At 39.5% G+C, this 14,309-nt stretch overlaps 1 protein-coding gene across 9 annotated transcripts in view; it reads left to right on the top strand.

The window, feature by feature from the left end:
• TRPM2 (transient receptor potential cation channel subfamily M member 2) overlaps nt 1-14,309 on the top strand; it is a 100,657-nt gene that overhangs the window by 68,943 nt on the left and 17,405 nt on the right. For all 9 annotated transcript variants that reach the window (XR_014450840.1, XM_083154239.1, XM_083154237.1 and 6 more), the window contains 6 exons: nt 681-813; nt 1,747-1,918; nt 2,291-2,474; nt 3,712-3,893; nt 5,192-5,324; nt 13,221-13,308. Coding sequence is in view for 8 of the 9 variants with exons in the window: in XM_083154239.1 (XP_083010365.1) it covers nt 681-813; nt 1,747-1,918; nt 2,291-2,474; nt 3,712-3,893; nt 5,192-5,324; nt 13,221-13,308 (892 nt within the window). In the remaining variant the exon portion in view is untranslated. The remainder of the gene's footprint in view (nt 1-680; nt 814-1,746; nt 1,919-2,290; nt 2,475-3,711; nt 3,894-5,191; nt 5,325-13,220; nt 13,309-14,309) is intronic.

The raw sequence follows: 14,309 nt of genomic DNA, 5'->3' as shown, positions 1-14,309 counted from the left end.
TTTCGGGGTTTATCTCGGTGCGCGATTGCAATCTCGTACACATAAAACATATTGGCAGCATCACACAGCGAAGACACGGCGTGTGATGGCAGCACTCAGGAAGTCGATGTTCCTCTCATCTGCGTTTCACTTGTGATGGATAATGCAATTACTGAGCATGTTGCGATGGCTCCGGTGGGCTTCTCTGTTCACTTGTTGGCAGCTGCGACTCCTGAGTTACCTAGCAGTATCGTTTTTGTGTCAATGAAAAGGATCGCTTTTGTGTTGGCAATGGCCACGGAATCTGAATCAGCACCAATTTTAGCATTATTAATGTAAACATATATATTTTTTTACTGATTTCAGGGTCAAGTTTAAGGTTAAGCCGCAGTTAAGGGTAAGTTTAGGATTAGGGACATTATTGTAAAACATTACAGCATGGTTGAGATGCCGACTGGCAACATTCACAATATGGATATTCTGGCAATGCCAATAGTGTCAACGTTTGACTTGTCAACCTCCCATCCAGGTCAACATTCTGAATGTCAACATTTTGTACAATCTGTTTAATATACACTAACAGAAATATGATAATTCTCTATTTTCATTGGCTACTACAATCTGAGGCTTTGGGCATCCTTGTGACAGTGACAGTACATCTTCTTTGGGATTTATTATACTTTTTTTGTTGTTGTTTACAGGTTGATACCAGCAACATTTTATCCGGGAAGGATTATCTTGTCACTCGATTTTGTCATTTTTTGTTTACGCCTTATGCATATCTTCACTATAAGCAAAACTCTGGGACCAAAGATTATAATTGTTAAAAGAATGGTAAGCAGACCATTTATACATGTACGTTTTTATACTAATACATTACTTATATTATAGATTATTTGTTGGTCATTTTTTAAAGGTCAATTTTGGGAAATATTTGATTAACGTTAATCAATTTTAGATTGCTTAAAATCTTAATCGATGATGGGCTACCAGAGCACACATTTACTAACATTTAAAAATGAATATAAAAATTAATCTGTTAGTAAATGGAAGCCCAAAGTCAATTTTAAGGAAATGGATTAACATTGATCAAGAATTGACCAAAATTGACCTTCATTCATAGCACGTACAGTACACATTATAGAAGGTTTGAAGACTATTTGCAACCCTGGGTGGTAGATGTAGTGTAATAAAGAAACAAGAGATTTAAGCATTCTAAGATCATACAAAACTTGTCCCAGCAAGCCCTGCCCATCTTAAATAGGTTGTGCATTCTTGTCTCTGTTATTGTTTTTGTACTAAAAAATAACCCTGGTACCTGTAGTGCACCATACTGAAATAACTTATAGCTGCATTGCCACAACTTTTTTTAAATTTGCGTGCCAGGACTGAGACGCCCACTGTAAGCATACTTTGATAATGCAACCAAATCTGTGCATGCGCTAAGCCACATCCCTGCCACTGCCCAGGAATACCCTCCATCTGCCATTTTGAATGTCCATTCACTGTAACACCTACACCTTAGGAAATTTGATGCTTTGATTCAGGGCCTATAATCCACTATAAAGCAAAAGGAGAGCCCCCCCCCTCCCCCCCACCATATGCAATCTTAACAATTACGCTGCATTTCACTGGGCCATAATAAGTGATTTGCGTTCTGTGTCACAGCGATGGTGGATGACTTTTACTTGTCCAGTTCCATGAAAACGACACCAATAATTGCAGTGCAAATCATTTTTCTTTTTTTGTTTTGCTCCACTAATTTAGATGAAGGACGTCTTCTTTTTCCTGTTCCTCTTGGCGGTTTGGGTGATATCTTTTGGAGTTGCAAAGCAAGCCATATTGATCCACAATGAGATAAGAGTGGACTGGATATTCCGCGGGGTCGTCTACCATTCATATATGACGTTATTTGGACAAATACCCTCTTACATAGATGGTACGGTATGGAATTCACAATCTTTTTGGACATTGCAGACTTTTGTATTCACCCAGAGTTGTTTTATCCCAAAGCCTCAAAGTGTCAATTATAATAATAAAGAATTCACAATGTGCCTAATTCAAAGCGACTGTAGTGGGCATGATTGCAAATAGGTGCAGATGTCCGCCTTTATTCTGGGTGATCTACATCTACGCTAATGCACTCGCCCTATACATCTGATTGACCTAGGGTCCACCATCAATATGAACACGTTCTTAGTGAAATCAGATGGATCTCTGTCTATACTTATGTAGACTGCAATTATGTCTTTTCTTATTCGTTGCTGTCTAGTTATACCCACTCAAACTGTATCCTTTTTTATTTTTCAAGGAGTGAATTTCAACATTGACCAATGTACGGTGAATGGGACTGACCCTAACAAGCAGAAATGTCCTGAATCCAACAAGGAGAACCAGCAGCCGGTCTTTCCTCAGTGGTTGACCGTGTTACTACTCTGCCTCTACTTACTCTTCACCAACATCCTGCTCCTCAATCTCCTGATTGCCATGTTTAAGTACGTGATTGTTCACTGCCAAGAGAAATGGTTTACAGACCAGGACAAGCCCTGGATGCCAGGGAACCCAATGATTACTTTCTTATACTTACCTTCATTATTTATATTTCGTGGCTTATGGATGAATTTCCTTATAGTTGATATTAGTCGGGGATATCACTATTTCTGTCATCTCACGTCATCTCTCTTTCTTTACCGAGGTGCCATAGTGAAGTACCACTCCCAAGGCAGAGTGAAGTGTTCCATCAGTCTCCTCAAATATTTCTGTTCAGCTTCAGATCCCCCAGGTCCTGCCTTAATCGCAACAGGTTCCCCTTCACATTACCTTTAGGGTTCCCTTGTAAATGTAAAACACACTGGGCCGGATAACTTCAAAATGCTGCTCCTCAGTGACAGGAGCCAGCGGCTGCACTCTGACATTAAATGCAGCACCTGGCTCCTATCGCAGCCCAACATCTCGGGATACTGTGCACATCCGGAGGGATGAAATATGACACTACATGCCGGGTAATTGCTGGGTAATCAAATATATTTGCAGGTCCCAGTCTGACCCCCCTTTAACAAAGAAAAGCAAATTACCAGGTTCAACATTTCTACTCGCTAATTTGCTGTTCAATACGGGCATATCTTCTGTGGAAATCTCCTGGGCCTCCAACCCTGCTTTTTTCCGATGTCGATGACCCAGGAATAGTGACCTAAGTTGATCATTTCACACAAGAAAAGGACCCGTGTTGAACAGGAAAATGACTGGATAAAATTGTTTAACCCAGTGATTTGCTTTTCTGTGTGAAAGGGTTATTACTGATTAGGTCTGGACAGTCATTTTACCATTTCATTGATTACCCAAATCAGCAGCTTTATGTCACATAAAATCTCCCTTTTCCACATTTGATAACACCTATTGCGGCTCTTGCAGAATCTGACCCCTGTATTATCTTTTAAACAGTTTGCTAAAGCTATTGGGGGTTTAGTTACTAAACAGTGAGTCTTCAAAGCTACCAGCCATTGGTGCGTTTTACTGCTGAGTTTAAAGCAGCAATACCAAAATGCCAAATCAGGCTGCTTATTTATTGCGGTTACCGTTTTAAATCCAGGAATCAGAGTGGCCAATAATTAGAGGCATTTGAAGTCTCCCATTTTGCTAGCATCATTTATTGGTCAGTCAGATGTTTTAAATTGATTATTGAGCTATTGTAGATGTATTTAATATAGTTTTATTTTATTTGTTATTTTTTAGCTACACTTTCCAGCAAGTGCAGGAACACACTGATCAGATCTGGAAGTTCCAACGTCACTATTTGATAGAAGAGTATTATGGTCGGCCTCCGGCTCCTCCGCCATTTATTCTCTTTAACCACCTGCATATGTTCATCAAGCGGTTCATCCTTCACGAAACTGCTGGGAAAAAAAAGCAGCTTAGTAAGTGCTATGCCGTATATACGAGAGCGGTAAAGATGATTTATTGGGTTAATTAGCAGGCAAACTTCACCCTATGAAAGTATTTGTATAGTAAGCAATTTAGTGCGTACCCGCTGAACGACATCATTAACAATATTGTTCAGTGATGTCACCTTACCATAACCCCACCTCCCACAGTGCCTACTGGGGCACTCACTAGATCATTTAGAAAACGTCACTCTGGGGCCCCACGAATCACTAGAGCCAGTGTTCTCCCTTATGAAAGCAGATTGCTCAGCACACATCTCCGGCACATTGCTGTGCAGCGCTGTGTGTTAAGAGATTTTGCTGAGTGATCTGAGTGATCTACATTGCTCAGATCACTCGGCAGTGTCACCCTTTGTGTAGGCCCTTTAAACCTCACACATCCCCAACCACCCACGGGTATCCGGACGGTTGATCGATGGGGCTGAAATCAACAATACCATGGTAGACCACTAGAGGTCAATGGCAGCAAAAAAGTTGAAAAATTCATATCACCCAGGTTCACGTTGATACATGCCGATTGACGATCCGGCATCACTGTCTATGTCAACCTGCTCGACCACATATAGACAACTAACTAGACACCGTCGACCTCTAGTGTTTGAGTATGGTAAGGTTGACCTCGGCATTGTCAATCTGCTAATCCATAACCCACCATGTGACCCACTCCTAACAGTCCCGGACATACTTATGATCGAGACGTCGGCTGTTGGGACTCCGGCATTGGCATTTCCGATGATGATGGGATTCCAGCGCTGATGTTGTGGCCGCTGGTTGGGATTCTGGCACTGGGATTTTGACTGCTTGCGTCGCTTCCATCTGCATGCTATATGCATCCCATACAAAGCACGACAGAACTTGGATGGAAGAAAACCTGTGGCTGCTTACATGGGAACGCTTGTTATACACACTCACATGTACAATGCTGCACATCTGTGGTTAATGTAGGCTATTACGCTAACAATGCATTGCTGACGTCCCCCTTCCCCAGTTACGTATTTTCAGCAAATTAGACCCAGTGTGGCCAAGTCACCTCGGACCTGGTGAGAGAGGGGTTATGTGGTGTTAAATTACACCTTTGTGTTAAAGAAAACACAGAATTGAACTTGATTTCCACAAATAAAAGACGTTTATATAACACGCGCACATGCACTTGATGTTAGGACAAATGTATTCTCGTTATGTTCCCATTTGCACATTGTTGAGGTTATAGTATACTGTACTTTGCTTCTAAATACATTCCTGCACCTTCTTTCTTTCTCATCTCCTGTTAGAAGAAAAGCTGGAGAAGAACGAGGAGGCCGCTCTGCTGTCCTGGGAAAGCTTTTTAAAAGACAATTATTTGCTATATCTTAAAAAGCAGATGAAACAAAGCACAGAGCACAAGATAAAAGACACTAATGACAAGTATGCTGTGTGTTACTCACTGAATTATTATTATTATTATTATTATTATTATTACTATTACAACTACTATTACTCCTATTATTATTATTATTATTATGACATGTACTATTACGCCTATTATCAGAATTATTATCATTATCACTATTACAACTACTATTACTCTTATTATTATTATTATTATTATTATTATTATTATTATTACTATTACAACTACTATTACTCCTATTATTATTATTATTACTATTATTATTATTATTATTATTACAACTACTATTACAACTAATATTACTCCTATTATTATTATTATTATTATTATTATTATTATGACATGTACTATTACGCCTATTATCAGAATTATTATCATTATTATCATTATCACTATTACAACTACTATTACTCCTATTATTATTATTATTATTATTATTATTATTATTATTATTATTATTATTATTACAACTACTATTACAACTACTATTACTCCTATTATTATTATAATTATTATTATTATTATTATTATTATTACAACTACTATTCCTTTTATTATTATTATTATTATTATTATTATTATTATAACTACTATTACTCCTATTATTATTATTATTATTATTATTATTATTATTATTACAACTACTATTCCTTTTTTTATTATTATTATTATTATTGTTATTATTATTATTATTATTACTACTATTATTTTTACAACTACTATTCCTTTTATTATTATTATTATTATTATTATTATTATTATAACTACTATTACTCCTATTTTCATTATTATTATTATTGTTATTATTATTAAAACTATAACTACTACTACTATTATTATTTTTATTTACTAATATTATCATTATTATCATTATCATTATTATTATTTCTACTACTTCTGTTACTATTATTATTATTATTATTATTATTATTATTATTTTTATCATTATCATTATCATTATAATTATTTCTACTACTTCTGTTACTGTTGTTATTATTATTATTATCATTATCTTTATAATTATTTCTACTACTTCTGTTATTAACCCCTTCCCGACATTTGACGTACATTTACGTCATGGTCGGGATGTACTTCCCGACACATGGCATAAATGTACGTCATGCCATTAAACTGTCACCGCGTCTATAGACGCGGTGACAGAGGGACGATGTCTGCTGTCCCTGACAGCAGACATCTTCCCTCATTGCCCAGGGGGGGCAGCGATGCCCCCACCCATCGGCGATCGCTGTGATTGGCTGTTCAATGTGAACAGCCAATTACAGCGTTTTCTGTGTACCGGCGAATAATGTTCGCCGGTGACACAGGGATCGGTGGTGATTGGTGCTGTTAAGTACAGCACCAATCACCACCGGGTGTAAAGGTGTCACTGGTGGTCACCCCACCTCACCCCACCTGCCCCCAAAGGCTGTGATTGGTCCGTCGGACCGACGGACCAATCACAGCCATTTCACCTCAAATGAAATAACGGAGACAGCCCTGCAGCCGCCATTCCGGTCAGGAACAGCGTGCAGAGCGGTCTCCGTGCCCATCTGTGCCTATACTGACCTGATCACCGTTGGTGGCATCCGTGCTGCCAGCTCCTGCTGTGACTTCCTGGTGCTTGTGCTGTTGGTGCTGCTGCTGCTGCTGCAGCAGCGTCATTGTGTCAGAGATTTATAATTGTGTGATATAATTTTGTATCTGCTGCCCCCTGCTGCCCCCCTTTTGTGCTGATCAGTGTAAACTAACTGATAAGCATTTTTTTTTGGGGTGCAGGTTTTTTTTTTTTTATATATATACCCTGTCAGGTTGCACCCACAGCTGTGTGCCTGCTGCCCCTCACTGCTAATCAGTGTTGCATCACTGATCAGCAGTTTTTTTTTTTTTTTTTTTGAGGGTGCTGTGGGGGTTTTTTTTTTATTTTTTTTACACCCACGGTGATTTTGTGGGTGTCCTGTGGCCGCAGAGCGCTGATCAGTGACGTACATCACTGATCAGCATTTTTGATCTAATTTTTTTTTTTTGGATCAAATTCCTGTTGTCTTTGACTCATCAGAAGTTTTTTAAAAAAAAATTTTTTTGGAGGGTGCTGTGGAGTCTTTTTTTTAATTTTTTTTTACACCCACGGTGCTTTTGTGGGTGTCCTGTGCCCGCTGAGCGCTGATCAGTGACGTACATCACTGATCAGCATTTTTGATCTAATTTTTTTTTTGGATCAAATTCCTGTTGTCTTTGACTCATCAGAAGTTTTTTTAAATTTTTTTTTTTTGGAGGGTGCTGTGGAGTCTTTTTTTTTTAATTTTTTTACACCTACGGTGCTTTTGTGGGTGTCCTGTGCCCGCTGAGCGCTGATCAGTGACGGACGTTACTGACCAACATCTGTGCTCAATTTTTGGCGCAGGAGCTTTTTTTTTTTCTTTTAACTTACACGTGTTAAAGCACTACATACACACTACATACCCCCCGTGTTGAAATAAAGTTTGTACCCCCCCCTACACTATACACGCCTACACAAAAATAATAAAAATGTCCCAATCATCGCAAAGACTGTTTTCAGCGGAGGAGGCATATGCCCTTATTGCCTCTGACACTGACACAGCCAATAATGCAAGCGATGAATTTGCATTCGCCTTAAGCTCCTCTTCCTCCTCTAGTGATGAGGGACCCCCTCAAAGACACCCCCGTAGAGCAGCTGAGACCCCCCCCCAATGATTGATCTCGTATGGACCCCACCACCAGACAATTTTGAGCCACAGGTTCCTGAGTTTTTGGCCAACCCAGGAATCCAATTTGATACTACAGGCCTCAAAGAAATTGACTTTTTCAAAGTCTTTTTCTCTGATGATTTTATAAATTTAATGGTGGACCAAAGTAATTTATATGCCCAGCAGTTTATTGCCCAAAACCCCACGTCATCATTTGCTAGGTGGACCCCTGTAGATGCAGTAGAGATGATGACGTTTTGGGGTCTGGTGTTACATATGGGCATAGTTAAAAAGCCAGAAATTAGGCAATATTGGAGTACAGATGTTCTGTACAGCACCCCACTTCATCGTATGGCCATGACCCGGACTCGTTTTGAGACGATCCTTAAATTTTTGCATTACAACGATAATGCACAGTGCCCACCCAGAGATGATCCCACCTTTGACCGGCTATTCAAAGTCAGGCCGGTCATTGATCATTTCAGCGCCAAATTTGCTGAGATGTACATCCCCCAAAAATTCATTTGTGTAGACGAGTCACTTATACATTTTAAAGGAAGGGTTAAATTCCGCCAGTACCTTCCCAATAAGAGGGCAAGGTATGGCATAAAAATGTATAAGCTGTGCGAAAGTACCTCAGGGTACACCCACAGGTTTAGGGTATATGAAGGGAAGGACGCAAGAATTGAACCACCAGAATCCCCCGCCTCCCTCGTAGGTGTTAGTGGAAAGATTGTCTGGGATTTAGTGCACCCCTTCCTGGATAAGGGTTATCACCTCTATGTGGATAACTTTTACACCAGCATCCCCCTGTTTAAGGCCCTTGGTTCAAGAGGTACAGCAGCTTGCGGTACTGTGCGCAAGAACCAAAGAGGCCTCCCAAAAACGCACGTTGCCCAATTACTGAGAAAGGGTGAAAGCAGGGGAATATGCACCGAAAATATGTTGTTGGTCAAATATAAGGACAAGAGGGATGTCCTTATACTGACAACAATTCACGGAGACAGTACCACCTCCGTCCCTGTACGAGGTACCAGTACCCACACCTCAAAACCTATTTGTATCCTAGATTACAATAAGTACATGGGCGGAGTGGATCTTTCAGATCAGGTACTGAAGCCGTACAGTGCCCTGCGGAAAACAAAAATATGGTATAAGAAGCTGGCCGTGTATATCATCCAGATGGCACTGTATAACGCTTACGTACTATTCCGTTCTACCAGCCAGACGGGGACATTTATGCACTTTCAAGAGGAAGTCATAAAGGGCCTAATATTTGGGAACCAGCAGGCAGAGGGCCCCAGTACTTCTAGTACTGGCCCCAGTACTTCTAGTACTGGCCCCCGTATTGTATCAGGGCAGCATTTTCCTAACGAAATCCCCTCCACTGGAAAAAAGGGCAGGACACAAAAAAGGTGCAAAGTTTGCTATAAAAAGGGAATACGAAAGCAAACTATTTTCCACTGTGAAACTTGCCCCGACAAACCCGGCCTATGTATGAAGGAGTGCTTTAAAATATACCACACATCTATGGATTATTAGGTTCATAATTTCACCGTGCTTCGGGGGTCTTGCTAATGCGACATAGCACCCACCATTCATTCCATCAGAATGTGTGCTGCAAAATCCAAATATCACTCCTTCCCTTCTGAGTCCTGCCATGCACCCAAATGGTATTTTTTGGTCACATATGAGGCATTGCCGTACTCGGGAGAAATTGGGGCACAGATTTTGGGGTGCTTTGTCTCCTTCATTCCTTGTGAAAATGAAAAATTTCGAGCCAGAACTGCATTTTTGTGTAAAAAATGTAATTTTTCATTTTCACAGCCCAGTTGTACCACAATTGGTGAAACCCCTGGGGGTTTGAAATGTACACTATACCCCTAGATGAATTCCCTGAGGGGTGTAGTTTGCAAAATGGGGTCACTTGTGGGGGGTTCCACTGTATTGGTGCTTCGGGGGTCTTGCTAATGCGACATAGCACCCACCATTCATTCCACCAGAATCTGTGCTGCAAAATCCAAATACCACTCCTTCCCTTCTGAGTCCTGCCATGCACCCAAATGGTATTTTTTGGTCACATATGAGGCATTGCCGTACTCGGGAGAAATTGGGGCACAGATTTTGGGGTGCTTTGTCTCCTTCATTCCTTGTGAAAATGAAAAATTTTGAGCCAGAACTGCATTTTTGTGTAAAAAAATGTAATTTTTCATTTTCACAGCCCAGTTGTACCAAAATTGGTGAAACCCCTGGGGGTTTGAAATGTACACTATACCCCTAGATGAATTCCCTGAGGGGTGTAGTTTGCAAAATGGGGTCACTTGTGGGGGGGTTCCACCAGGGGCGTAACTAGATATTCACAGGCCCCATAGCAAAAGTTTGTAAGGGCCCCTATATACCAAATATTGATGATAAATGTATATAGAAAATATAACTTATACAGTAAAGATGGGCCCCCTTCAGCTCTGGGCCCCATAGCAGCTGCACCCCTTGCACCTATGGTAGTTACGCCTTTGGGTTCCACTGTATTGGTGCTTCGGGGGTCTTGCTAATGCGACATAGCACCCACCATTCATTCCACCAGAATGTGTGCTGCAAAATCCAAATATCACTCCTTCCCTTCTGAGTCCTGCCATGCACCCAAATGGTATTTTTTGGTCACATATGAGGCATTGCCGTACTCGGGAGAAATTGGGGCACAGATTTCGGGGTGCTTTGTCTCCTTCATTCCTTGTGAAAATGAAAAATTTTGAGCCAGAACTGCATTTTTGTCTAAAAAATTTAATTTTTCATTTTCACAGCCCAGTTGTACCACAATTGGTGAAACCCCTGGGGGTTTGAAATGTACACTATACCCCTAGATGAATTCCCTGAGGGGTGTAGTTTGCAAAATGGGGTCACTTGTGGGGGGGTTCCACTGTATTGGTGCTTCGGGGGTCTTGCTAATGCGACATAGCACCCACCATTCATTCCACCAGAATCTGTGCTGCAAAATCCAAATATCACTCCTTCCCTTCTGAGTCCTGCCATGCACCCAAATGGTATTTTTTGGTCACATATGAGGCATTGCCGTACTCGGGAGAAATTGCGGCATAGATTTTGGGGTGCTTTGTCTCCTTCATTCCTTGTGAAAATGAAAAATTTTGAGCCAGAACTGCATTTTTGTGTAAAAAAATGTAATTTTTCATTTTCACAGCCCAGTTGTACCAAAATTGGTGAAACCCCTGGGGGTTTGAAATGTACACTATACCCCTAGATGAATTCCCTGAGGGGTGTAGTTTTCAAAATGGGGTCACTTGTGGGGGGGTTCCTAACTTTTAGCATCTTATGGTGCCTAGAAACCTACATGGTGCCTAAAAAATAATCTCATAAAAAGGAGGCTCCAAAATCAAGTAGGTGCTCCTTCTATTATGAAGCCTGTGGTTTGGTCAACGTGCACACTAGGGCCACATATAGGATATTTATGAAAACAAAAGAATTGGGGGAATCAATTTTTAGTCACATTTCTCTAGTAAAATCTACTGTGTTCCTTAGAAAAATGTATTAAAATTGAAAATCTGCTAAAAAAATGTAATTTTGAAATTTCACCTACACTTTGTTTTAATTCCTGTGAAACACCTAAAGGGTTAACAAACTTCCAAAATGCTGTTTTGAATACTGTGATGGGTGCAGTTTTTGAAATGGCATCATTTATGGGGGTGTCTCACATACAAGTCCCTCAAAGTCACATCAGAACTGAACTGGTCCCTAAAAAAATCAGTGTTTGAAATTTTCTTGAAAATTTTAGAATTTGCTATTCATATTTTAAGCCTCCTAGTGTCCAAAAAAATTAAAAGGAGGTTGAAATAATGATGGAAACATAAAGTATACATATGGTCTATGTTAGTTATTAACTATTTTGAGTGGTATGATTATTTGTCTTACAAGCAGAAAATTTAACATTTTGCAAATTGCAAAATTTTCAATTTTTTTACGACATTTTGGTATTTTTCACAAAAAAACACAGACTGTATCGACCAAAATTTACCACTATCTTGAAGTACAATGTGTCACGAGAAAACAATCTCAAAATCACTGGGATAAGTAAAAGCAAAAAAAAGTTATCCCCACTTAAGTGATACATGTCAGATTTGAAAAAAAAGGGCTCTGTCAGGAAGGCAAAAACAGGCTGCGTCGGTAAGGGGTTAATAGTATTATGATTATTGTTATTCATATTATTAGTATTATTACTACTACTTATAATACTGCTACTTTTATTCTTATTAATATTATTACTATTATTAATAATAATAAAATGTCTACTACTATTATTATTTTTATTATTATTATTAATATTATTCAAATTTTTATTACTCCTACTATTATTATTATTATTATTTGTATTATTCATATTATTATTACTACTACTACTGTAATTATTATTATTATTATTATTATTATTATTATTATTATTATTACTACTACTACTATAATGACAACTGTTGTTGAGCCTCTGCCTGTTGATGTGCAGTTGGGGTGGGGGTGGGGGAGGTGATCACACTTCTCCCCCCCCTTTGAATTGCCCCTGTTTGATGAGTTCAAGGCAGCCCACAACTTGTATATACAAATAGGGGGTTTTCCCTTAAGGGAGCATAACCATGCCTCCTATGATTAGGCCCAGCAGACCGCTCAGCAGGACTGCACCTGCCGTTTGCATTCAGTTCCATAAGGATGCCTCTCTGAGTCATCCTTAATCAGGGTCCCCCCAAGGTTCTGGAGTCCCTAGGCAGTTGCCCCAAGTTGACTAATGGTAGATCCGGCAGTGCGTTGTACAGAGAGGCTGTATGCATTGCCAGCACATGTAAACCCATGCATTGTAGCTTTGTTGCGGAAGTGATGCAAATAAGAAGCATATTTTGCGAAAAGTTGTTGAACGTCCGTGGCGCAATGTCTTATTTTCTTCTCTAACACTTGTTTTTATCATTCAACTCCCACAAAGGACAATATTAAATATAACCTGAGCACAAAAGCAGAATAGACAATAACAGACTTACAAACATTATACGTGAAAGGGACAACTCGTAGCTTAGTAATAAATATGAATAGAACGTATTTATTGGAGGTGTCCAATATGAATCAGCAGAATCAGTTTATGGGGATTATAGTAAGAAGTATTGTTTCTCTGAGTGTTATGATGACATATAATATATTGTCTTTTATTTTTAGAATTAATATAGTCGTAGACATAGTGGAACTAAACCAAGTAAAAAGGAACGGATCCATGGAAACCCGGCTGATTGTCCTGGAAGAACAGGTGAAACGTGTTGCATTTTCTTTATACAGTAGTCCATATTGTATAACTGTACAGTATGTGTCACCAATCACAGGAGAGGGTAACATGCAGAGGCGTAACTGTGGGAGGCAATGGAGTCATCTGCCGCTGGGCTCCTGCTCCCAAGGGAGCACCTCTCCTACCTAGCGTGTTTGAATCGGTTAAGTGATATTGATATTGCTTCTGTGGCTGACTCACCTTCTAAGCAAGACCTTAGACTAGGGTGACCAACTCATCCCTTTAATCCGGGACACATATTAATTACAATATTTATCTTGTCTCTGGGCATCTGGGACGAACTTAAACCACTGGTAACATGGCTGGATGCAGAGTTTGGAATTTCTTTTTGTATTTGATTTCATTGTCTCCAGCCTCTCCTCTATCATCTGCAGTCACTAATAATAAGAAAACTGGAAAAAAAATTAGTATCACCCTCTAATGGGACCAGCAACTACAAGCAATAAATACAGAACATGACTTAGGTTTGGTGCAACATTGGAATACATTTTTCTAAAAAGTAACTAAGGGGCTGATTTATAAAGGTGTTTTATCATATTCAATAAGTTTTAAAACTCATTGCTTATGATAAATAGTGCGCCAGCCAATCAGCACCTCTTCAAACACAACAGTTAGGAGCTGATTGGCTGGAGCACTATTTATCATTCGCAACTGAGCTTTTAAAAATTCTGAAGATTACTCTAATAGCACAACATAACCCTTCTCGGAAAATAATCTCCATAGCTCTAGAGCAAACTTTTTGTTATTTAGGACCACAGTCAATTATCAGCAGTATTTACCACTAGATGGTGGTAGAGGCCATTTTCATCATACAGTAAATAATCCCATATTGTTTATTAACTAATAGAAGCCATGGTATGTTCCCAGATCTGTGCGTTAAGAATATGTAATGCCCGTGTTCTGGGTGTTTAACACAGATTTCTGTCCAAGTCTCTACCATCTACAGTATTATGTTATTGAATTGC

Source organism: Crinia signifera, chromosome 7, assembly GCF_055691185.1.
Source record: "Crinia signifera chromosome 7, ASM5569118v1, whole genome shotgun sequence".
Lineage (NCBI taxonomy): Eukaryota > Metazoa > Chordata > Amphibia > Anura > Myobatrachidae > Crinia > Crinia signifera.
Note: the sequence above shows the minus strand (reverse complement) of the source record. Positions and strands in the feature narration are given on the sequence as shown.